General features: G+C 48.7%; 1 protein-coding gene across 2 annotated transcripts in view; it reads left to right on the top strand.

Moving 5' to 3' along the window:
* Positions 1–7,104: 7,104 nt before the first annotated feature.
* The window catches only part of TRIP10 (thyroid hormone receptor interactor 10), a 105,352-nt gene continuing 90,501 nt past the window's right edge, over positions 7,105–21,955 (top strand). For both annotated transcript variants that reach the window (XM_055003223.1, XM_055003222.1), the window contains exon 1: positions 7,105–7,219. In XM_055003223.1, coding sequence (XP_054859198.1) covers positions 7,196–7,219 — 24 coding nt within the window. In that variant the 5' untranslated portion in view covers positions 7,105–7,195. The remainder of the gene's footprint in view (positions 7,220–21,955) is intronic.

The raw sequence follows: 21,955 nt of genomic DNA, 5'->3' as shown, positions 1-21,955 counted from the left end.
TTGGTTTGTGTTTCGGTTCGTGCCCATCTCTAGTATTCAGTCATACAAGTCCCCATGTGCACTCTGAAGTTGTATAATCCAGATACTCATTTACTTCCTCATTGTTGACCAGGGTTATGTTTTCCAGGAATACAACTCAGGAATGAGAGGGGCCATAGCTTAGAGAGCAATCCTAAGCAGATCTACTCAGAAGTAAGCCCTATGCTCATCGATGGGGCTTACTCTCAGGAAAGTGTCTTTAAGATTGCAGCCTTAGTGATAGAGCATCTACTTTGCACACATGAAGTTCCAGGTTCAGCCCCTGTTATCTCTGGTTAAAAGGGGCCCGTGGTCTGTGAACATTGGGGGGAGGGTTGGCCATTGGCAATGGTGTGATGTCACTTCCGTAAAAATCAAGAAGTGACATCATGCCTCTAAAGGAATCATGGAAACCATAGAACTTTCAACAATTCTAGAAGGGATTGAAGTCACTTCTAAGTTTTCAAAAAAAACCCCAAACAACGTTGTGATTTATAGCTACTATATTATGTTATAAAATTGCATATGGTCCTTATATAAATGACAGAAAAATGTCACAACAAATAATGTGATCCTGCACCATAAATTTAGAAAAGTCCCATTCTTGCAATATTGTAAAACAGCTTCTGTAATAAGTTGTAGTAAGACGAGCATTTAGATATAAACCTGTTTTGTAGCTGAACTTCCTCAGAATTTATTCTTAGTAGATCTTCCTCGGAAGTTATCTCCCTAAAAGACTACGATCATGATAACATAAGGGATATCTAGGTTTTCCCCAGAAGTGATGTCATGCCATTGGTCTGATAGCTATTTTAAAAAAAAATTCTCCTGCCACTCAGAGTGGCGGCAAGGAACAAAAAAAACCCCACCCCACTGGGTTGGTTGGAAACTACAGTAGAGATCCCGAATCACTGCTCGTCTGCTGTGGTTAAATGGCCAAAAGTGAACAAACTGAAACTAAACATTGAAGACAGGTCATTCTAGTTGGGAAGGAGAAGTTCTTGAAAGATAGTGTGCTTCCCCCTTTCGACGGTCTTCAGTTGACCCTTGGTGACTCAGATAAGCACCTAGGGGTCGTACTGGATCCAACCTTTGTGCTGGAGATGCAAGTTAAAGCAGATGGGGGAAAATGTTTCCCTTCAATATAGTCTAGGCCAGAAGATAGCCCCTTCCCTACCTTGACCTGGCTGATCCGGACGCCCAGATCCATGCCACGGTAATATCGAGACTAGACTACTGTAATGCACTCTATATAGGTCTCCCCTCGGAGACTCCAGTTGGTGCAGAATGCCACCGTTCAATCATCATCAGGATCTCGGTGGAGCATGCATATTACTCTCATTCTGTAGTTGTTGTGTTGGCTTCCCATCAGTTACTGTGTTCAGTTCAAGAGACTGGCTATGACATACAAAGCCCTTAAGACCTTGGACCCTCATACCTGCAGGAGTACCTCTTCCCCTATATTCCTCCATGTCAGTTTTGCTTATCTGAGCAGGGCATTCTGCAGGTGCCACCCTGCAAGTGGGCAAGATCAACAACCACCTGTGCATAGATCACCTGTACACTCCCACCTGTACATAGATCATCTGTACAACAACTACCTGTACAAGATCAACAACCACCTGTGCATTCTCTGTTGTGGCCCCCCCCCCACCTTATGGAATGGCCTGCCTGAAGATCACCTGTACCTAGATCACCTGTACAACAACCACCTGTACATAGATCAACAACCACCTGTATATTCTCTGTTGTGGCCTGCCTGAAGAGGTCAGGAAAGCACCCACTCTCCTGGAAATCCCCGAACTATGCAAAACTGAATTATTCAGCATGTTTTTTCACCCAGGAAATGGGGCATTATTATAACAAAATGGTTCAGAAAGACGCTTTATAATAAAGGGCTAGGGACTGTAGACTACACTACTGTGGCTAGTAGGTAGTGTTGCTGCATGTATGATCCTACTATGTAATGCCTGCATTATTTAACAAGTCACATGAATGTTTGTGCTTTGCTTCAGCGCCAATTCAGATTTCTGCCTGGTTTCCGATGTCTGCAGTCCTAATCTTGCATTGCTTAGTCTTGATGTATTGACCTACACTATGTAATCTACCTTGAGTTTCAGTGAGAAAGGCAAACTATAAATAGCATAGATATATTTAAGGGCTGCTCTACTGCAAATCACGCTAGATGGGTTACATGGAGGAAACAAAGCATGTATATAGCCCAGGCTTCTGAGTGGTAGATTTGCCTTCTTTTGCTGACACTATTTAAACAGTTAAGTTTGAATCAGACACTTTCCCCAGAAAACTAACATCACTGGTTGTGATGAGGACGAGGAACGGGGATGGGATTTCCCCTCTCCCATCATTCCTGGAACGGGGGGGGGGCACACTTGTCACTCTAATAGTACCCTGGATGATCCTTGAGTAGCTGCGAAAAGCCGGAGAACTGGTCCACTCACAGAAAGGGTAAGTACCTGAACTTATTCCAGGGAAAAACCCGACTAAATTAACCAAAAGGGGGGAAAAAACCCTGTTTAATAACAATATGCTTCAGAAGGGACAGAATGTCAGTTTAATAGTGTGTGGGGGGGGGGGTCAGGCTGTTCAGACCTCTGAGGGAGGGAGATGGGGGGGGTGTTGTTTTGTCCATCTGGAATTCTTCACAAGCCCCCAACTAGTTTACACTCATTTTGTAAAGGGTCCCAGTAGATCAAGCCAGATGGGCCTCTTTGGGGAATCAAAAAGAGTCCAGTAGCACCTTTAAGACTAACCAATTTTATTGTAGCATAAGCTTTCGAGAATCAAGTTCTCTTCGTCAGATGCATGGTACAGAGACTGGTCAAATATAGAAGAGGAGGGGGGAGAAGGGGAGGAGAGAGAAGAGGCAATTAGGGGGGGAGAGGGAGGGTGCAACCAAAACATTCCTTTGCTAATAAATGTAAACATCTCCTTTTGGTGTTGGGGTCAGTTGGAGTTTGCCCTGTTAGTTTGTAGCAGCAAAACCAATTCCAATGCGGTATAAGCCTTCGATAACCACAGCTCTCCCCGTCAGATGCATCTGACGAAGAGAACTGTGGTCCCCGAAAGCCCACGCCAGGTGTCACTGGGCTCCCCCAGACCCAGCCTCTGTAAAGGAAATCTGTTACCTGTGATAATGTGATAACCATTCATAGTCCCTATTCAGTCCCAGCTTGACAGAGTCAAATTTGCACCAAAAGGAGATGTTTACATTTACTAGCAAAGGAATGTTTTGGTTGCACCCTCCCTCTCCCCAACTAATTGCCTCTTCTCTCTCCTCCCCCCTCCTCCCTCCTCTTCTATATTTGACCAGTTTCTGTACCATGCATCTGACAAAGAGAACTGTGATTCTCGAAAGCTTATGCTACAATAAAATTGGTTAGTCTTAAAGGTGCTACTGGACTCTTTTTGATTTTGCTACCACAGACTAATACGGCTAACTCCTCTGCATCTATGACTCTCTGGGGAATGTATTCCACTGCCCGGAAGATGCCAGAGTGAAGGCCCTACTTGTAGGATATGAGTCTGGCATCTAACATAAAGGAAGGTGAAACGGAACATCCCAAGGTTAACTGTAGAACTGGCACAGGATTGGATAGTAAATGTGTTGAGGGTTGGCTTGCATAAGTAGCTCCAAGATCTAAACAAGTCTTGTCCAGGAATTGAATCCCCTGAAGACGGAGGTTCTGTGTCTGAGTCATGGGGCAATCGAGCTGGGGACCCGGCTCCCAGCCCTCGATGGGGTACAATTGAAACCTTCGCCGACGGTGAGGAGCCTGGGTGTGACCTTGGATGCCAGACTTTCAATGGAGGCCCAGGTCATGACCGTTGCCAGGTCTGCCTTTTTTCATCTTTGACAGGCCAGGCAACTGGCGCCCTATCTTTCGCCCCGGGACCTGGCCACAGTAATCCATGCAACGGTCACCTCCAGGGTAGACTACTGCAACTCACTCTATGCTGGGCTGCCCTTGGGCCTGACCTGGAAGTCACAGCTGGTCCAGAATGCAGCGGCACGCGTCTTTACCGGAACGCCAGTCTGAGCACACGTTCATCCTGTGCTGTGCCAGCTGCACTGGCTCCCAGTGGAGTTCCGGATCCGGTTCAAGGTGTTAACCTCGGTGTTTAAAGCCCTTCACGGACTGGGACCTGCATACCTGTGGGACCGCCTCTTCCATTATGTCCCCTGCAGGGTGTTGCGCTCCGCAGACAAACAACTCCTGGTGGTCCCCGGCCCGAAGGACCTTTGCCTGGCCTCAGCCAGGGCCAGGGCCTTTTCTGCCCTGGCCCCGGCCTGGTGGAATACTCTCCCGCTGGAGATCCGGGCCCTGCGGGACCTGTTACAGTTCCGCAGGGCCTGTAAAATGGAAACAGCTGCTGGTGGTGTCTGGCCCCAAGGATGCTCGCTTGGCCTCAACCAGGGCCAGGGCCTTTTCGGACCTGGCACCAACCTGGTGGAACTCTGCCTGCTAAAACAAGAGCCCATCAGGATTTACTATCTTTCCACAGGGCCTGCAAGATGGAGATGTTCTGCCAGGCATATGGTTGAGGCCAAGGTACTGGTGGGCTTCTGTGCTGATCTCCAGTTGAGGAAGGGGGGATTGAAAAAAGCCCTCACCCCAGTTCCTACTGAAATATTAATATATTCTGCCAGTTCCCAGCTCATGGAATATTTTTGGTTGGGTGCTGAGCAACTTGGGTTAAGGTTATTGTATTTTATTATTTTAATGCTGTTTTTATTGTAATGTATTTATTTTGCAATCCGCTCTGAGTGGATAATAAATCCAATAATAATAATAATAATAATAATAATAATAATAATAATAATAATAATAATAATTCTATGCCAGGGGTCCCCAGCACAGTGCCCATGGATGCCATGGCTCCCACCAACACCTTTCTTGGCACCCACCAAGTATTTTGAAAAGGTGGGTGGGGCCAGGTGGGGTGCTTGCCCAGCAGGACTTCTGATTGGCCACTGAAGAGCCAGTTGGCTATGCAGATTAAAATAACATCATTTTGAGGGCAGCTGTCATGAGTGTTTGTCTTATACTCTCTCTCACACTCCTCTTTCCCAGTGTGTTTTTTTCAAATTACCTCTCTTTTCCCCTGCACTTGGACTTCCTGTGTGTGTTTGGCTCCACCTCCTGTGGCAGCCTTTTTGTGGGTGGCTCCGCCTCCTGTGGCAGCCATTTTGTGGGTGGCTCCACCTCCTGTGGCAGCCATTTTGGAGTTGCACCCACCGCCCTGTCAGAATTTCAAAGGTGCTCAAAAAGGGTGGGGGCCCCTGGTATAGGGTAATATCCACATACAGCTCTTTAGAAGATCAGACCCCAGAAGCTCCTGAGGCATGTATGAAAGGCACTGGGGCTCTGGTGATTCGGGAGGGGGTGCAGTTGGCATACCAGTTCAGATTGTCTGATGGATTTTCCCACTAGTTGTTTTTAACCCTTTGCTGCCTGGAGGTCAGGGTTTTGTTAAGTTTCCTTGAGCTGCAAAGATGGGTGGAGAAAGGCATGTAAATATTTCAACAAATAAATCAATAAAAGCTCTCCCAGATGCAGTAAACAACCAAAGGAAGCAGGTGGCCCCATCCCCAACCAATGCATGGCAACCCATTACTCAGAGATCACGGTTTCCCTCTCCCTCCATCTCCACAGTCCAGTTTTGTTGAGGGAAGGGAAAGTCTCTAGTTTGGCTGGGGTTAAAATGTCACACAGGGGCAGGCTGGAGACTAGACTGTGGTCCTAAGAGGCCAATAACTTTAAAATTTGGGATCCCAGAAAGTGAGTGGGACGAGAGGTGGGGAAGAGAGACCTGCCACGATGGTTCAGTGTGACTGTTTGGAGAGCACAAATATGTTGCCATGTGCCTTTTGCCAGGGCCTCTTTAGTGGCACAGAAGTGTGGCTGTTGCAGATCAGCCCTTCTGTGCAGTGAGGCTTCACTATACAATGCAAGAGAGCCGGCCTGGGCGGGAGCACAATGTGCCTTTTAATGCAAACTCTGCAGCAACACGGAGCCCGTGCGACATGGACTTTTGACGCAGCCATCAGCACAGCTAGGAAGGAGTCCATGCAAGACCACTTCTTTGGCCTGGAGCGGCCCCATGAGGAGGACACCAGAGGCTCTGCAGGGGCTTGCCCGGCTCCCAGCCATCAACTGTATGGGTCATATCATTGCCAACCTCCAGGTGGGGCCGGGAGATCTCCTGGCATCACAACTGATCTCTGGACCGCAGAGTTCAGTTCCTCTGGAGAAAATGGTAGCTTCAGGAGGTAGACTCCTATGGTTGCCAGCTCCAGATACGGAAATTCCTGGAGATCTGGAGGGGAGGGTGGAGCTTGAGGAGGGTGGGTATAATGGCATAGTCTGGCGTTCAAGGCCGCCTGGAAAGCAAACGTCATTCTGAGAGAGGTTGGCAACTTCTAGGCGGAATCCCTTTCTCCGATGCCCCCTCCACCGACCCTGCTTGCAAATCTCCCGGAATTCTACAGGGTGGAGGTGGCAACCCAGCGCCCAGGAGAGGGCTAGCAAGGGTTGCCGGCACCAGGTTGGGAAATTCCTGGAGATTTGGGGGCTAGAGCCTGGAGAGGGCAGGGTTTGGGGAGGGGAGGGACTTCAACAGGGTATATCGCTGTAGGGTCCACTTTCTGAACTAGGCATTTTCTCCAGGGGAACCGTGGCCTGGAGATCAGTTGCAATTCCGGGAGATCTCTAGCTCCCACCTGGAGGCTGGCATCTCGCCCGGGCTCCCACCTCTGCGCGCCGAGCCGTGCCAAGCACCCGGTTGGGTCTGACCCACTCCCTGGCGTGGAATGCCTGGCCAGCTCCGCGTCGGGAGGCGCGCCAAAGGCAGAGCCGGAGCCGGCTTTCCCGGCAGCGAGTCGTGCTCGTGCGCACGGGCGCCCCGAGACCGCAGAGGCGGCCGCGGAGCGCGGGAGCCGCCTGCGGCCGGGCGGGGAAGAGCCGCTCGGGCGCCGCCTGGCAGCCTCCGCCTGCCTGCGCCTTTAAGGACGGCGCCGGGGGGCGGAGCGGGGCGTGTCCCGGGCAGGCGCTGGAGCTGGAGGGGAGCGCGGAGCGCGACTCCCGGGAAGGCGGCGGCGGAGGAGCAGCAGCGGGATCGGTCTGCCAGGCGCCGCCGGCCGGAGCGCGCCGCCAGCATGGACTGGGGCACCGAGCTTTGGGTGAGCCCCGGCGCCCCGCGCAGCCCTCGCCCGCCCTCCGCGGGTCCCTGGCCCCCACGCCCCTGCCCTCCCCGCCCGCCTCTCTCGCCGCCCGCCTCGGCTGCCTGTTGCTCTTCGCCTGGGGAGATGGCCGGGGGCGGGGGGGGGGCGGTGTCCTGCCCCCGCCCCCGCCCCTCCCGCGTCCCTCCCAGGTCTTTGCGCAAACGTGGGGGATGCCAGTGACCGTGGGGACGCGCCTCCCGGCCCAAAGCGGAGGCGGGGGCCATTTCCGGGGCTCCCCGGTCGTATCCCCTTGCGAGCCCCCCAGCCCCGTTCCTTTCCCCAGCATCCGGTGGGCGGGGGGGGGGGCAGAGGTGCCGCGACGGTGTGCCGCCCCTTCTCGGGCTTCTTGCGAGTGGAGAAGGAAGGGGGCGAAAGTCCAGAAAGTTTTCCGCGGCGCCGTTGCGCACGTCTTGCCCGCTGGCGTCGGGGCCGCCCTCGCCCCTTTCCCTCTCGGGAGGTCCACTAGGGTTGCCATCTCCAGGCTGGGAGATTCCTGGAGATTTGGGTGTGGGAGGGACCTCAGGAGGCATGTGATGCCAAAGGGTGTATCCTCTGAACTTGCCATTTCCTCCAGGGGGAACTGATCTTTGCAGTCCAGAGATTAGTTGTAATGCTAGGAAAACGCCAGCAGATTGGCAAACGTAGGTCCAGCCCGGGCAGACAGCTGCGCCCTTTCGGGCTGCTCGGGTGGAACTCTTGGGCTGGGTTGCGAACCCAGAGTTGGGTCAGCATTCCCAACTCTGTAGTCTTGTGCTTGTCTGAACTGCTCGACCCAGTTGCTTTCAGTGCCCTGCTGGCCTCTTATATCCCAACTCCTGTTACCTGTGTTTTCAGTAGGCTGGGGAGAGAATGTCGGAAGGATGCAGTTTATGGGCGAAGGGGGAGTCCTGGACTGTGCTGGGGGCTTTGAATGCAGAACCCAAAGGCTTTCTTCTGTTTCTCTCCCCCCTCCCATCCATTTGATGTGTTTTGCATTTAAAGCAAACATCCATCCTTGAGCGGTAGCGAAGGCCCACCTTAGAAGCCAGCAGTATTGAAGGGGGGGGGGCTGCTGGAAACTGGCCAGCCTTGGGTCTGTTTGCAGAGAAGGAGGGATAGAAACGTTTGAAATAAATAAATGCCTTTTCTTGTTGTCTAATTTCCAGTGTGTCTCGTATAATGATTCAGGTCCAGTAGCACTTGAAAGACCAACTAGATGTCCAGCAAGATTGAAAGCTCACACCCTGGGAATCTGGTTGGTCTTTAAGGTGCTGGTGGTGGTGGAGAGTGCCCTCAAGTCATAGCTGACTTAAGGCTGGGTGTTTTGTGGCAAGAGACTAACAGAGGGGGTTTGCCATCGGCTGCCTCTGCGTAGCGACCCTTGTCTTTATTGGAGGTCTCCCATCCAGTTACTAACCAAGGCCGACCCTGCTTAGCTTCTGAGATCTGATGAGATCAGGCTCACCTGCGCTATCCTGGTCAGGGCTTTTAAGGTGTTATGGGACCTGAATCTTGCTCTTCTACGGCAGCCCAGTGTGGCTATCTTCCTGAAATTATCTACATATGGTAGTTCTGTCAGATGCAAATCTGGCTCTCCCCGCCCCCCCCCCCCCATGAGCTGCAAGAGATGCTGCAAGTTTTGCAGGTAATGTTCCCAACCCTATGAAGCACAACCCCCCCCCCCATTGCAGCAAGCCTTTGAGCTGGAAGAGATCTAAGCTTGTCCAGAGGGTTGGTGTCACATGGAGGAATACCAGCGTTCTCTGTGTGATTCCTTCTTTTCTCTTCTGAAGCCCTCTCCAGAGCTTGAGGGACCTCAGTGGAATGGCTTGCTTCCCCCCCCCCCCCATTACTCTCCCCCCAAAGCACTTTGGTGCAGGTGGGATCACTGAGCCTGTAGCTGAGCGAGCAGTCGGGCCCATGGGCAGGAGAGAGCGCAGTCTCGATTCTTTAACAAGCTGAAGTTTTATTTAGTACTAAGCCCCAAAGCAGCATAGTGGAACAACACAGACGACGATCGGGAAAGCTTATCTACCAGATCAGAAAAGCACTCTAAGGAAGACTTCTTTCAGAATGTACCCGATGCCCCCCTTCCCTTGTGGGTGGAATGAATGGAGGGTTTTTTTTCAGCTGGAAGGTGGTGGAACGGCGTTCCGGAACCTCTTGAAAATGGTCACATAGCTGGTGGCCCCGCCCCCTGATCTCCAGACAGAGGGGAGTTTAGATTGCCCTCCGCGCCAGAGTGGCGCGGAGGGCAATCTCAACTCCCCCCTGTCTGGAGATCAGGGGGCGGGCCACCAGCCATGTGACCATTTTCTCCGAGGGCAACCCACTGAGTTCCACCACCTCTTTCCCCAGAAAAAAAGCCCTGGATGGGTGATAGGGAGGTTGTCTCACTCATGCCGACAGCCAAGCAGGTGGCTTTTAACCCTCTCCTCTGTAGGTGTGTAAAAGGTTTCAGACCCGATCTGCTCCCTGGAGCTTGGCTCCCTTTAGCCCGCCATCCCCCGAGACTCCTGTATTGGTGCACTTTACTGCTTTAGACTCGGAATATGAAAATACGTTGATCTGGCTTCTGGTGACATCTCCAGACTCTGCATTCCTACCCCTCCATCTCCATAAACACTCCCTCTTTCCTTGTTGACCATTTGGCTGTTTTTATGGCTGAGTGAAGCTGGTCTCCTGCTGTCATTACAACCTCTGTATCCTGTTGAAGAGCAAGATCTGGTTTCCAGTAGCACCTTAAAGACCAACTAGATTGCCAGGGTATGAACTTTGGAGAGTCCGTCTATCCACTTGAAACTATATCCTGTTTTTGGTCCTCCAGGGCCACTGGCAGTTCACTGTGTGAGACGGGGTGCTGGGCTAGATGGACCTCTGGTCTGATCTGGCAGGGCTCTTCCGATGTCCTCATCTGTTCTTCTTACCCTCTTCTTTTGGTAGTGGTAGAGAGTGCTCTCAAGTCATAGCTGGCTTATGGTGACCCCTGGTGGGGGTTTTATGGCAAGAAAATTACTAACAGGGGTGGTTTGCCATTGCTTGCCTCTGCAGTCGTGGTCTTCCTTGGAGGTCTCCCATGTAATTGCTAACCGAGGCCAACTCTGCTTAGCTTCCGAGATCTGACGAGATCAGGCTTGCCTGGGCTCTCGAGGTCAGGGCCTTCTTTTGTTACGGGTTGGTCAAAATCTGCACGCGATTAAGATGGCCAGTTTGGCGGGCACTGAAATGCAGTTGAGTCTGGTGCAGAATGCGGCAAAAGCCCCGTCTACAGTCTTAAGCAACGTTAGGCAAAATACTGCAATTGTTTTCTATTCAGAGGGCTTGAAAAAGTTTTAGGTTTGGCACTGACCCTGTTCTCTGAACTTGGGAGCGGGGGGATAATTTAGGCCTAAATGGAAGCCATGTGAGAAGTCAACTTCCCTGCCTCTCCCGTCTTGCTGTAGCCTTCGGGACCCCCAAGATTGTGCTGGGGTGGGTCTCTGGGCCTGTAATGTAAGGAGCAGATGAAGAGGGTGGTGCAGGAGAGCGGAACCATCAAAAATCACCTCTGCAGGCAGAAAAGTAGTCCCTGGGATGGCTGGCACCTTAGAGGGAGACCTACTGGACCATCTAGTCCAACCTTTTGCTCTGTGCAGGAAACCCAAAGCTTGAACGTTCCTGAAAGATTGCTCCGCGCCCTCTGCTTGAAGAGTGTCCTGTGAGTGAGAGGCCTCCCCCCCCCCCCCCCCCGCATCTAGGTCACTGATCCCGTTGTTGAACTGCTCTTTCCGTTAGGAAGTTTCTCTTGCTTTTTAGCCCATATTTACCTTCCTGTAACCCTAAGCCCCTTAGATCCCTGTGGAGCAGCCTGGATTGAGCCACGGCCCTCTTCCATGTGGCAGCCCTTCGAGCATTTGTAGAATGCAGTCTGCAAGCCCTTAGTCTTGTCTTCTGGCTGAATGTACTCCGTTTTTCTTCATGCGACTTGTTTTCTAGATGCCCAACCCTCTTTCTTGCCCTCCTCTGAACCTGTTCTGATTTCTCTACATCTTTCATAAACTGTGCCATCCGGAACAGAACTCTTCAAGTGATGCCTGATAGTAAAGAGTCCAGTTGCACCTTTATTGTAGCATAAGCTTTCGAGAACCACAACTGTCTTCGCCTGATACATTCGAGCTGTGGTTCTCGAAAGCTTATGCCACAATAAAGTTGGTTCGTCTTAAAGGTGCTACTGGACTCTTTATTATTTTGCAACTACAGACTAACATGGCTAACTCTTTTGATTAACAAGGATAGACTGTGCCCTGGATGCTGTATCATTGCAACCAAAACCCACGGGTCTTTTTTTTCTTTTGGTATGTTTGTTTTTTTTAGCTGGCGACTGGTTGCAGTTCCCAAATTGTTTTCATAGGTGCTCCCACCAGAGCCTGTATCTTCTACTTGTACATTTGATTGTTTTTGCAGAAATTCACTACTCTGCATTTGTTTCTGTTGTATTTCACTTTTGGTGGTTTCAGCTCAGTTTTCAATTCTACCTATCAAGGACCTTTTAAATTTTCTGTCTTCTAGGATCTTTGCTAGGGCTCTCAGTTTAGTGCCATCTGCAATTAGGTAAGGATTCCTTCCACCCTGTCTTCCAAGCAATTGATAAAAACGTTGAAGGGTATGTGGCTGACGCCAGCCCTGTGTTGCTCTTCTCTCAATATTCCCTCCAAGTTGATGAAGTGGAGGAAAAAGAGTTTTTTGTACAGGGTTATCCAGCTGGCTGTGAATCCACCCACAGTACTATTATCCAGCCAGAGTCTAACCAGTTTGTTCACCAAATTATCACCGGAGGACCTTGCTGAAATCGAGGTACTGTTTCCCCCTTGCATTCCCGTGATCCACCAGTCTATCAAACTCCACGACGATAAGGCTGGCCTGGAAAGATTTCTTCTTGACAAAGCCATGCTGGCTTTTGCTAATCCAAACACTGATTTCAAAATGCTTGCAGACTGACCGCTTTATGTGTGTTCCGCTATTTTTCCAGGTCTCAGAATAACCAGACTGTAGTTTTCCAGATGCCTGCCACACCCCTCCCCCAGTTCACGGCACTTCCCAGTTCAGCAGTATTTCTCAAAGCTTCTAAGACGAAGTTCCTTCTTTAGGATCCCATTCATCCAGCCCAGAAGAACTCGTTTAAGGTAGCTAGGTGTTCTCTGACCAGCTCTTTGTCATTCTTGAGCGGTAATCCTGACCCCATACCGCGTGGTACACAGCTTCTGCTAGGTTGCATGCATTTCCCTTTCAGGGAGAAGACAGGAGTTCTCCTTTCTTTTTGTTCTCAGTTCAGAAGATGATCTGCCCCAGGGCTTTTTTTCTGGGAAAAGAGGTGGTGGAACTCAGTGGGTTGCCCTCAGAGAAAATGATCACATGGCTGGTGGCCCCGCCCCCTGATCTCCAGACAGAGGGGAGTTGAGATTGCCCTCCGCGCCGCTCGGCAATCTCAACTCCCCTCTGTCTGGAGATCAGGGGGCGGGGCCAACAACCATGTGACCATTTTCAAGAGGTTCCGGAACTCCGTTCCACCGCGTTCCAGCTGAAAAAAAGCCCTGATCTGCCTACACTACACAAAATGCTGGACCTGGTTGGGTAGGCTTGGGGAATGCATTCGGTATACAATCTGGACTTTCGGAGGTTTTTCTTCTGATCCGTAAAGTCTCTTCTAGGAAGTGTTCTTTATTTTCTTTTAATGGGTTGAAGCTGAAAATTCTCCAGTGTGGTACCAGGAGAGCATCTTTGACCTGCCCATTAACGTTGTGCTTCTTAGACAATCTGTGCATTTTTAAAAATTAGCACTGTGATCCTGTCCAGAGTTACACCCGTCTAAGCCCAATGGTTTCAGTGCTTTTAGACTGGATCGGGCCTATTCAAATTAACTATCAGGCCAGAGACTCAGAAGAGGCAGAAGGGTGAAAAGTGCAAGAAACGGGATTCTCAGATGCTTCTACCCCTCTGTGGCTATTTCGGTAACCCTGAAGTATTTCCCCAGTGATTATTGGGGCCCGTGCTTTCTCTTTTATCAAGTTCTGTTTCTGCTTTGCTGTGAGCATGTGGAAGATAGAAGGTCCGGAGGGTGTCTTTCTCAGCAATTTGAGCAAAGCTGCTGCGTCTAATCTGGTTAGAGCACAGATAAGCTCCCAGCCTAGTTGCTTGAGTGGAGGAAGCTATTTCTGGTGCAAGCATGCACATACAGAACACCGCTTTGATGCAGTTGCAAGATCAATCGACTTATCGGGGAAAGAATATTTAAATGGCCCACCGATTCCGTTTCTAAAGACTCTTACAGAGAAATCCTAACAAGAGTTACTCCAATCTAAGCCCATTGATTTCAGTGGGCTTAGACGGGAGTAACTCTGCTTAGAAACTTGTAATGCATGGCACGGGAGCCCAGGGTCTAGAGTGGAGGCTGTAGAGGAACTGAAATTTGGCACATACCAGATCCTTTGGCTGTTAGGCATCCTTAACCTGGACTGTTGCGGTTTAGCGTTGCTGCTTGGTTTTGAGACTTTATGCCAGGGCTTGAATTTACTGATCAGAGAAGTGGGAGATTTTACTGGGGCAGGTTATTCTTTACCTAAAATCTGGTTCTAATTTAATGAATTACCGGAGCAGGTAGCACGTGTTGGCAAAAGAATGCAGATTGTTTGTGATCCTACTTGATCTGTACGCACAGTATGTCGTGTTGTGTGTAATAGTGCTGGCTGGGTCTCTTTCATACGGCGTCTTTAATTCTGCTTTGGCTTCTGAAGGCAAACAGAATCTTTTTAAAGGTTTTGTGCTCCCTGAGGATAAAACGCAACAGCAAAACACTGGAGCAAAAATGGATTTGGAAAACCCACGTTTAAGCTTCATTAACTGCGAGAGGACCTTAAGGTACGTGAAACCTTAAAGATCTGTTTGCCTACAGAAGCCAATGTGAATTAAACAGCCTGTACGAAAGGGGTCCTGGCCTACCTCACAGGGTTGCTGTGAGGATAAAACTTAGAAGAGGAAAGAAGAGTGGGATGGATAGATGGTTGCTTAAATAAACAAAACTTGACAGGGGATGGAGGATTGGCAGGCCAGAGTGCTTCTCCTGCCTGCTGTTTTTTCCCTTGCAAATATCTTGCCCCTGCATTAAGTGGCAACTCCCTGCTTGCCAGGGGCAACAGGCAATGCCATTTCCACTTGCAGGGTGAATTTTTGAAGTGGGGGAGGAGGAGGACGACGCTATGCTGGTTTCTTCCTGCCCTGACCCGTTCAGTCTGTAGTGTATTGTTTTTCAGCCCCATGGCTGGGTGAGGTCTGCTGATAAATGTTTGCAAGCCTTGGGTAGCGAGCCTCATAATGAATGCATGTTGCTGCAAAGAGACCGTGTTTATATTAGTGAACTGGGTGGCATCAAAGCTCTAATGTTGGCTGACCTTTGTGTGAGGTGGTGTGTTGTCCACTGCCCTTCCCATTTCATTGGGCAGGCAGAGACCTTTCAGCAGCCAGACGTGAATAGAAGTGCCTGTTGGGATAGTAGCTCAAGGACATTGCTTGAAAAGTTGCTAGAGGGACCCCAAATGACTTCCACTAGTCTTTTCTTTCTTTCTTTCTTTCTTTCTTTCTTTCTTTCTTTCTTTCTTTCTTTCTTTCTTTCTTCTTCTTTCTTTCTTTCTTTCTTTCTTTCTTTCTTTCTTTCTTTCTTTCTTTCTTTCTTTCTTTCTTTCTTTCTTTCGCTCCTCTGCCATTGTCCTTCACTCCTTATCGTTCTCCTCTTCCTGCTTGGGAAAGGGAGCTGAACGACCAAGGCTGGAGGAATATCTACATTTATTGTTTCTAGCAAGTAGCACTAGCAAGAAGGAAATCCAAATTTGTATACTGCAAAAACTTAACTGCGTATTTACACCGAGTCTGGAAAAAGCTAAAAGATACATTATTATAGGACAGTTTTAGTTGGGAAGCCGTGTCGGTCTGCTGTAGAACAGCAGGATTTGAGTCCGGGGGTGGAGGGGCACTCACTTTTTCACTTTTTGTTCCGGGAAGTGACACCACTCCCGGAAGTGACGGTTTGTGCTCAGGAGGCCTGTTTCCCTGCTTTTACCCTCTGCCACCAAGTGAGTGGTGACGGGGTGGTGGTGGAAGGTGGGAGCTGGGAATCCCCTGCCCCCACCGGAGGACCTAGCAGCCCTACAGAGACCAACAAAGAGCCAGTTTGGTATAGTGGTTAAGAGCAGCAGGACTCTAATCTGGAGAGCCAGGTTTGATTCCCCGCTCCTCCACTTGAAGCCAGCTGGGTGACCTTGGGTCAGTCAAAGCTCTTTCGGAGCTCTCTCAGCCCCACCCACCTCACAGGGTGTTTTGTTGTGGGGATAATAATGATATACTTTGTAAACCGCTCTGAGTGGGCATTAAGTTGTCCTGAAGGGTGGTATATAAATGAAATATTATTATTAACAACAAGATTTCCAGAATGTGAGTCAGAGCTTCAGACATTATTATAGGACACTGGATCAGTCAGTTGTTTCAACTGGATCTTAGTTTACGTATGCCTCCCTTTTTATAACTCCCCCCTTCTGCTGTGTATGTTAATGGATGTACACTCTTAATCATATGAGAAAGGGAGCTGAGATAAATGTTAAACTTTAAAGCGCTACAGTGTAATTTCACCTGCTGAGGATTACTTTTCATGGGAAAACTCATTTCCAAAAGTAAACATCTGTTAGCAGAGTTTTATCAGATTCTGGAAGTTTTGGTATGTATGTAAAAAGGCAGGTGGGAGTCTATTTAGGGTGCATTGTAAATACAGTTCCAGGATTTTTTTTTCAGAACCATTTTTGCAATATCGGTCTTAGCACATATGCTTCTGTATACAGATATTTGAATTCCTGCTTAATTGCTTGCATGTTCTCCCTGATTTTATTTCAGGTGATATATGCAAAGTTGTATTTAACATTAAGTGGTTTTTCTACCCAGCGACAACCTTGCCCTTTAGCAAGGATTAGTTTTCTCTTATTAGGCATCGTAAACACAGTGACAAAATTTCCCAGTGGCTATTTTCCCTGTCTGGTTTGAAGCCTGAATTAAATTCCTTGCCTGAGCATCCTTGGCTTCAGTTTCCCAGCTAGAATGGAAAGAGAGCCCCAGCCTGCTTTGCAAGGGAACGTAAGGACAGATGTGTTGAAGAGTGGGCTGTTTTGGACTGCAATCTTGCCTCTGCTTCTTGAGGAGTAAATCTCACTATATTCAGGTTTTCTTTTCAGATTAAAAAGGGAAAGTAACGAATGCACAACAGGTTTGGAATCCTTGTAAGAGAAAAAAATCCAGCCCTTCCATCATTAGATGAACTGATGTACTCTGCTATAAGCCTCCGTTTCTCTTGCATTCTCTTTAGTAGAGATGGGCACGGACCTAAATACGAACCAAAAAAACCCACGAACCAGCCCGGTTCGGAGTTTACGAATCAGGGTTTGTGGAAGCTCGTTTCGATGAACTTCCACGAACTGGACTACTGGTTCGTTTGGTTCGTATTAAAGGGCCAGTTTAAATGGCCATTTCCCCACGGCTGCCGTTTGAGGGGCGGGGCGATCCTTTGGGCCTTGGCTGCCATTTGAGGGATGGAAAGGCCGTTTTCTGCCTTCTCCAATGCTGCGCAGGCCTGCAGGGCAGCAAAGGAGGCCTCTACCACCCCAGCATCAGAGGGAAGGTAAGTGGGGGGCTGGGGGCTCAGGTTTGGGCCATTTAAAGGGCCCTGCCTTGCAAGTGGCAGGTCCCTTTAAACTATCACCTGGCAGGCGGCAGGGGGGATTCCCTGAAAGGGGTATTTAAACTCCATGAACCACAAACTGGTTTGTAACTGGGCCAGTTCTGTGCCAGTTCGTGGTTTGTGGAAACTCCACAAACCACGAATCCTATTGTTTCGTTTTTTTCTGGTTTGTGCCCATGTCTACTCTTTAGCAGCACCCTTAAGATTGGTGGGTCTTGGGTGTTGAAGGCTTTTAAAAATTTCCATGCACAGAATTGTGTGCTGAGGAATGCTGAAGCCCAGCCTCCAGTGCTGCACAGCAGCTAGACTCAGCTGAATGTACAATGCATTTCTGCCCCACTCACTTTGAAAGTAGAAAAGAGCAAGACTCCAGTAGTACCTGTAAGACTAAGAAAATTTGTGATATGAGCTTTTGTGAGTCACAGCTCACTTCTTCAGATACTTGAAGGTACAGGTATCTGAAGAAGTGAGCTGTGACTCACGAAAACTCATACCCTACCACAATTTTTGTTCATTTTGAAAGATCCTCTTTATTCATTTTAAAACTTCAAAAAGGAATTGGACAAAGATTCAAGTTTTATTTATTCATTTATTTTCAAACTAGCAACCAAGCCCATTGTGGGAATAAATACAACGGGCTGTAGAAAGGGCAGGGCGGGCAGGCTGGGCATTGCCCCCTCCCCAGCACCCCGATCTGGGTGGGGGGAGGGCTGGGCAGTAGGGCTGGGCATTGCCCCCTCCCCAGTGCCCCAGTCAGGGTGGAGGGAGGGCAGGGTGGCCTGGCCGGGCATTCCCACCTTCGCTGCTGGCTTGGCCTGATTGGGGCTGGGAAGGGCAGCGCAAGGTGTGCTGGGCTTTCCCACTGCTTGCACCTGTGCAGGAATAAAAAGTGAGTCGTCGCCAATATGGCTCCCCTTTTATATAGTAGTAGATAAACAACCCTGGTGATGGCAACTAGTTGCTGGTGATGGCAGCTAGCTCACCAACACTTGGGAGCGTCCTCCTGCCCCCTCAGTTATGACCTTACCTGTCTATAGGTAGAGTTTCTTCTTGGGGATATGATTAGCATTATAGGCAGTGCGATTAGGTGATACCAATTCTTTCTGATGGTGCTGGCAGTTATTTGCCAGGTATGCTGTGAACGGTGGTCAAAGCCACTCCACAAGAAAACGAAACACATCAAACATGCCATCCCTGGCCCTGAAAGCCTCCAGCGTTTCCTTCCAGGACACGGGCATTTCTTATAAAAGCAGCTGACTTCCTGGCAATAGTTGTTGTTCCTTTTTTTTAGTTGGCTGTTTGTGCTGACTTGGATACGGCTTTCTGATTTCAGACTTTCTTCCTGGTACTTAGCCCAACTGTGTCTATATGCAAGTTCCAACTGGGAACAGGGTGGGGGATTTGATTCAGCATAGCCTTTTCCTAAGAAAGGGGCATGCCAGATGGAATCAAAACCACTATTACAAAAATAATAATGCTCTTAGCAAGATCGCTTGCAAACAAAGAAAAATTTACGTCCTTTTCCCAACGTATCCCCAAAGGCATCCCTTGGGAATCGTGCAGTTTTTAATAATGGAAATGTTTGCTCTAAATTTTTTTGGTTCGTGTGAGTTTTGTGTTTCATTTTGTTTGCAAAGTAGGGGAGAGTGGCATTTGTCTAGTAGGAAGTAATTGATTCAGAAGGCAGTGTAACAAAGAGCTGTTTCCTAGCGAGTTTCTATGGGAAACAACCTCTATAGTAGCCAAGGAAGGGAATTGAGAGACAGTCATTTTTAGGCGTAGTGCAGGGAGGGGTTTTTTTATTGTATTTTCTGTGCGTTAGATTTATATTTGTTATTTGACTTGAGCCAGATTTTATTTTATATATATAAATATATATAAAATATATGCATGCCGACTTTCTTGCTTTTATTCTGTGGTTTTTCACAAATTACAGTTCTACAGGGACACCTAAAAATACCAAGTATGAACTTTCTGAACATCCTATAGGGACTGTTGACCCAGCTGCCTCTTGAGTATACCCTGTTTGGCAAATCTGGGTTATGTTATCTAGAGAAGTAAACTTTCTAGAAATATTGCTGCCTTTGGGAGTGGTGGGGAAACAGGTCTGATTTTGTTGTTGTTTCAGGAAAAGAAAATTTGGGAGGAAATTGAAACACATGCAATACTTATTTTCCTGTCAAAGCTAAATTTGTGTTATTGTTCTATTTGACAACATAAAATGCATCAATTATAAGTTAGCATATAGAATTGCACAGTTTGCCGTATTTATTGAATTTAAAAGTATAAATGTTTTGCACTGTTATCCTAGAAGGGCCAAACTTTCTTTAGCATGGTGCTGTTAGTTTTTTACAAGCCAAACTTGAACAGAAACGTTCTCCTGAAATAGACAATACCAACAATATTTTAATATCAAGTTAAAACTTTATAACATGGAATTCTTTAATGATGATAAATTTTCAAAAGCATATTAATTGTTGCCAAAATTATTCACATTTAAACAAACTCATATTGGTTGCTTATGTACATACCAGCAAGAGCCCTGTAGCACCTATAAGACTAACAAAATTTGTGGTTGGGTATGAGCTTTTGTGAGTCACAGCCCATTTCTTCACTTTGACTGTAGCAGTAGAAAAGAGCAAGAGGCCAGGAGCATCTATAAGACTAAACATTTGTGGTAGAGTGTGAGCTTTTGTGAGCTTCACGCAGCTCATTCTTCAGATATAGATACGGAAAAGTGGAGAAAGATTCAATTGTGATTGTCAGTCAGTCCCTCTTTACAACCATCTCTCTGTTCAGGAACCTGACCCAAGCACATTTAGAACTGCCTGTCTGTTTTTTGCTCATGAACACCGTCAACAGGTAAAAACGGGCTGGAAAGCCCTTTTAGCAGCACGTGCAAATTTGGTCTTAGCTTGATGTTACTCAGGAGTCATTTCGTAGAAAAAGAGCTGGAGGAACTCATTAGCATAACTCATTGGCATATACCATGCCCCTTGACATCGCCGGAAATGTTTCATTGGCATAACTGATTTGCATATGCCACACCCCCTGGTATCACTTATCCTGGCTGTTTTGGACCCAATCCTGGCCATTCAGGGCCGAAATTGGGCCCAAAATGGCAAAAAGGGGCCAAAAATGCCCCCCAAATGGTCTGGATCGGGCCGCTGCTGAGCAGGAGAGTGATCCATCACCTGTCAGAGGCCCGATCCGGGCCGTTTCGGCCCCAATCCAGGACGAAACGGGCCTAAAATGGCCGAGAGTCAGGTGGGTGGAGGCATCTGACATGTGACGTCTTTGGGGAACTGCCAGAAGTACGTTCCTGCACGTTCCCCCTCGAAATGAGCCTTGATATTACTTCTGCCCAGGTTTTTTCCCCCCAGTAGCCTCCATGTGATACTGAGCTCATTCGGATCGTGACTCGTTGGCCTTTTCCTTTTTAAAAGCCTCCTTTGGTCTGATTTAGAGGGTGGCGGCGGGTGGAACGTCCATATAGACAACAGGGAGCGGAGCGGAGCAAGACTCTGCTCTCAGAATAAGAACATCAGAGGAGCCTTTTGGATCAGACGGGTGGTCCATTTAGTCCTGACTCCTGTTTCACACTGTGGCCAGCTCTGGGGGGCCAATTCTGGAGGTCAAGGCCTTCCCCTAATGCTATTTGCTAGCATTTGGTTTCATAGATATACTGCCTCTGAATATGGAGGTTCACTTTAGTCACCTAGTAGCCATTAATGGATCTGTTCTCCATGAATCTGTCTATTCCCTTAAACTCCATATTCCCCCCCCCCCCCCCGCAGCGTTGGTCCTTTGAAATGCCACCCCTCCATTTCTCCCCCCCCCCTCCTCTCCTCTTGGAGAGGAGATGGCTGAGAGGTGATATGACAGCCATCTTCAAATACTTGAAGGGCTGCCATATAGAAGATGGCACGGAGTTGTTTTCCGCAGCCCCAGAAGGTCAGACCAGAACCAATGGGTTGAAATTTAAGTCAAAAGAGTTTTTAGCTAAACATTAGGAAGAACTTCCTGACAGTTAGAGCGGTAGAACAGGCTTCCTCAGGAGGTGATGGGCTCTCCTTCTTTGGAGGTTTTTAAGCAGAGGCTAGATGGCCACCTGACAGCAATGCAGCTTCTGTGAACCTGGGCAGATCATGAGAGGGAGGGCAGGAAGGGCCACATCAGGACTTAGTTCTCGCGGCCTCTTCTTACATGCCCAGGGTAAGGCCAATCATAGCCTTGGGGTCAGGTAGCAATTTCCTCCAGGCCAGTTTGGCTAGGGATCCTGATGGAGTTTTGCCATCTTCTGGGCATGAAGCAGGGGTCACTGGGTGTGTGTGTGTGTATGGGGGGGAATATTTGGGAATTTCCTGCATTTGCAGGGGGTTGGACTAGATGACCCTGGAGGTCCCTTCCAACCCTGTGATTCTATGATTTCCCAGCTGAGCCATGCTGTAGGTTTACAATGTGGTTTAGTTGGGAAAGAAAGTGGAAATGGAGGTTTGCTAGGCTGGGTTTAGGAGTGGTGTGATCTCTATTGTATCTGCATTTTTGTGCAACAGAAGGAAACAAGAAAAGGACTGAGGGCGGCAACAGCAGCGAGCGCCGCAGGGACTGCATTGGTTCTCTTCTTGCCTGCTCCCATGCCACCTGCTGCTCCTGTACCGGCGATTCGCTTTTGCAGCCTTGCATGGAAGCGGCCCGTCTCTGGGCTTTCACTCGCACGTCTTGCTTGTCAAGAACCTGTTCTGCTGATCGGTTGGCTCCCTCAGTCCTCCCCTTTCTCTCTTCTGGGTGTGTGCTTCTCTGTCTAGGTTGGCCTAGTTTGTGGAGGTGGATCTTTAGTTAGAGTTGTCCTGGAAACTTTTGCGCTTTATGAATGGAGAGAAAGAGAAAGGGGTGTGTGTCTCTCTTGATGTCTATTTTGATTGTGAAGTGGGAGAAATCAGATTGTCTTGAGGGAGGGGAAG

Source organism: Eublepharis macularius, chromosome 19, assembly GCF_028583425.1.
Source record: "Eublepharis macularius isolate TG4126 chromosome 19, MPM_Emac_v1.0, whole genome shotgun sequence".
NCBI lineage: Eukaryota > Metazoa > Chordata > Lepidosauria > Squamata > Eublepharidae > Eublepharis > Eublepharis macularius.
This window is presented reverse-complemented; position numbering and strand designations above follow the sequence as displayed.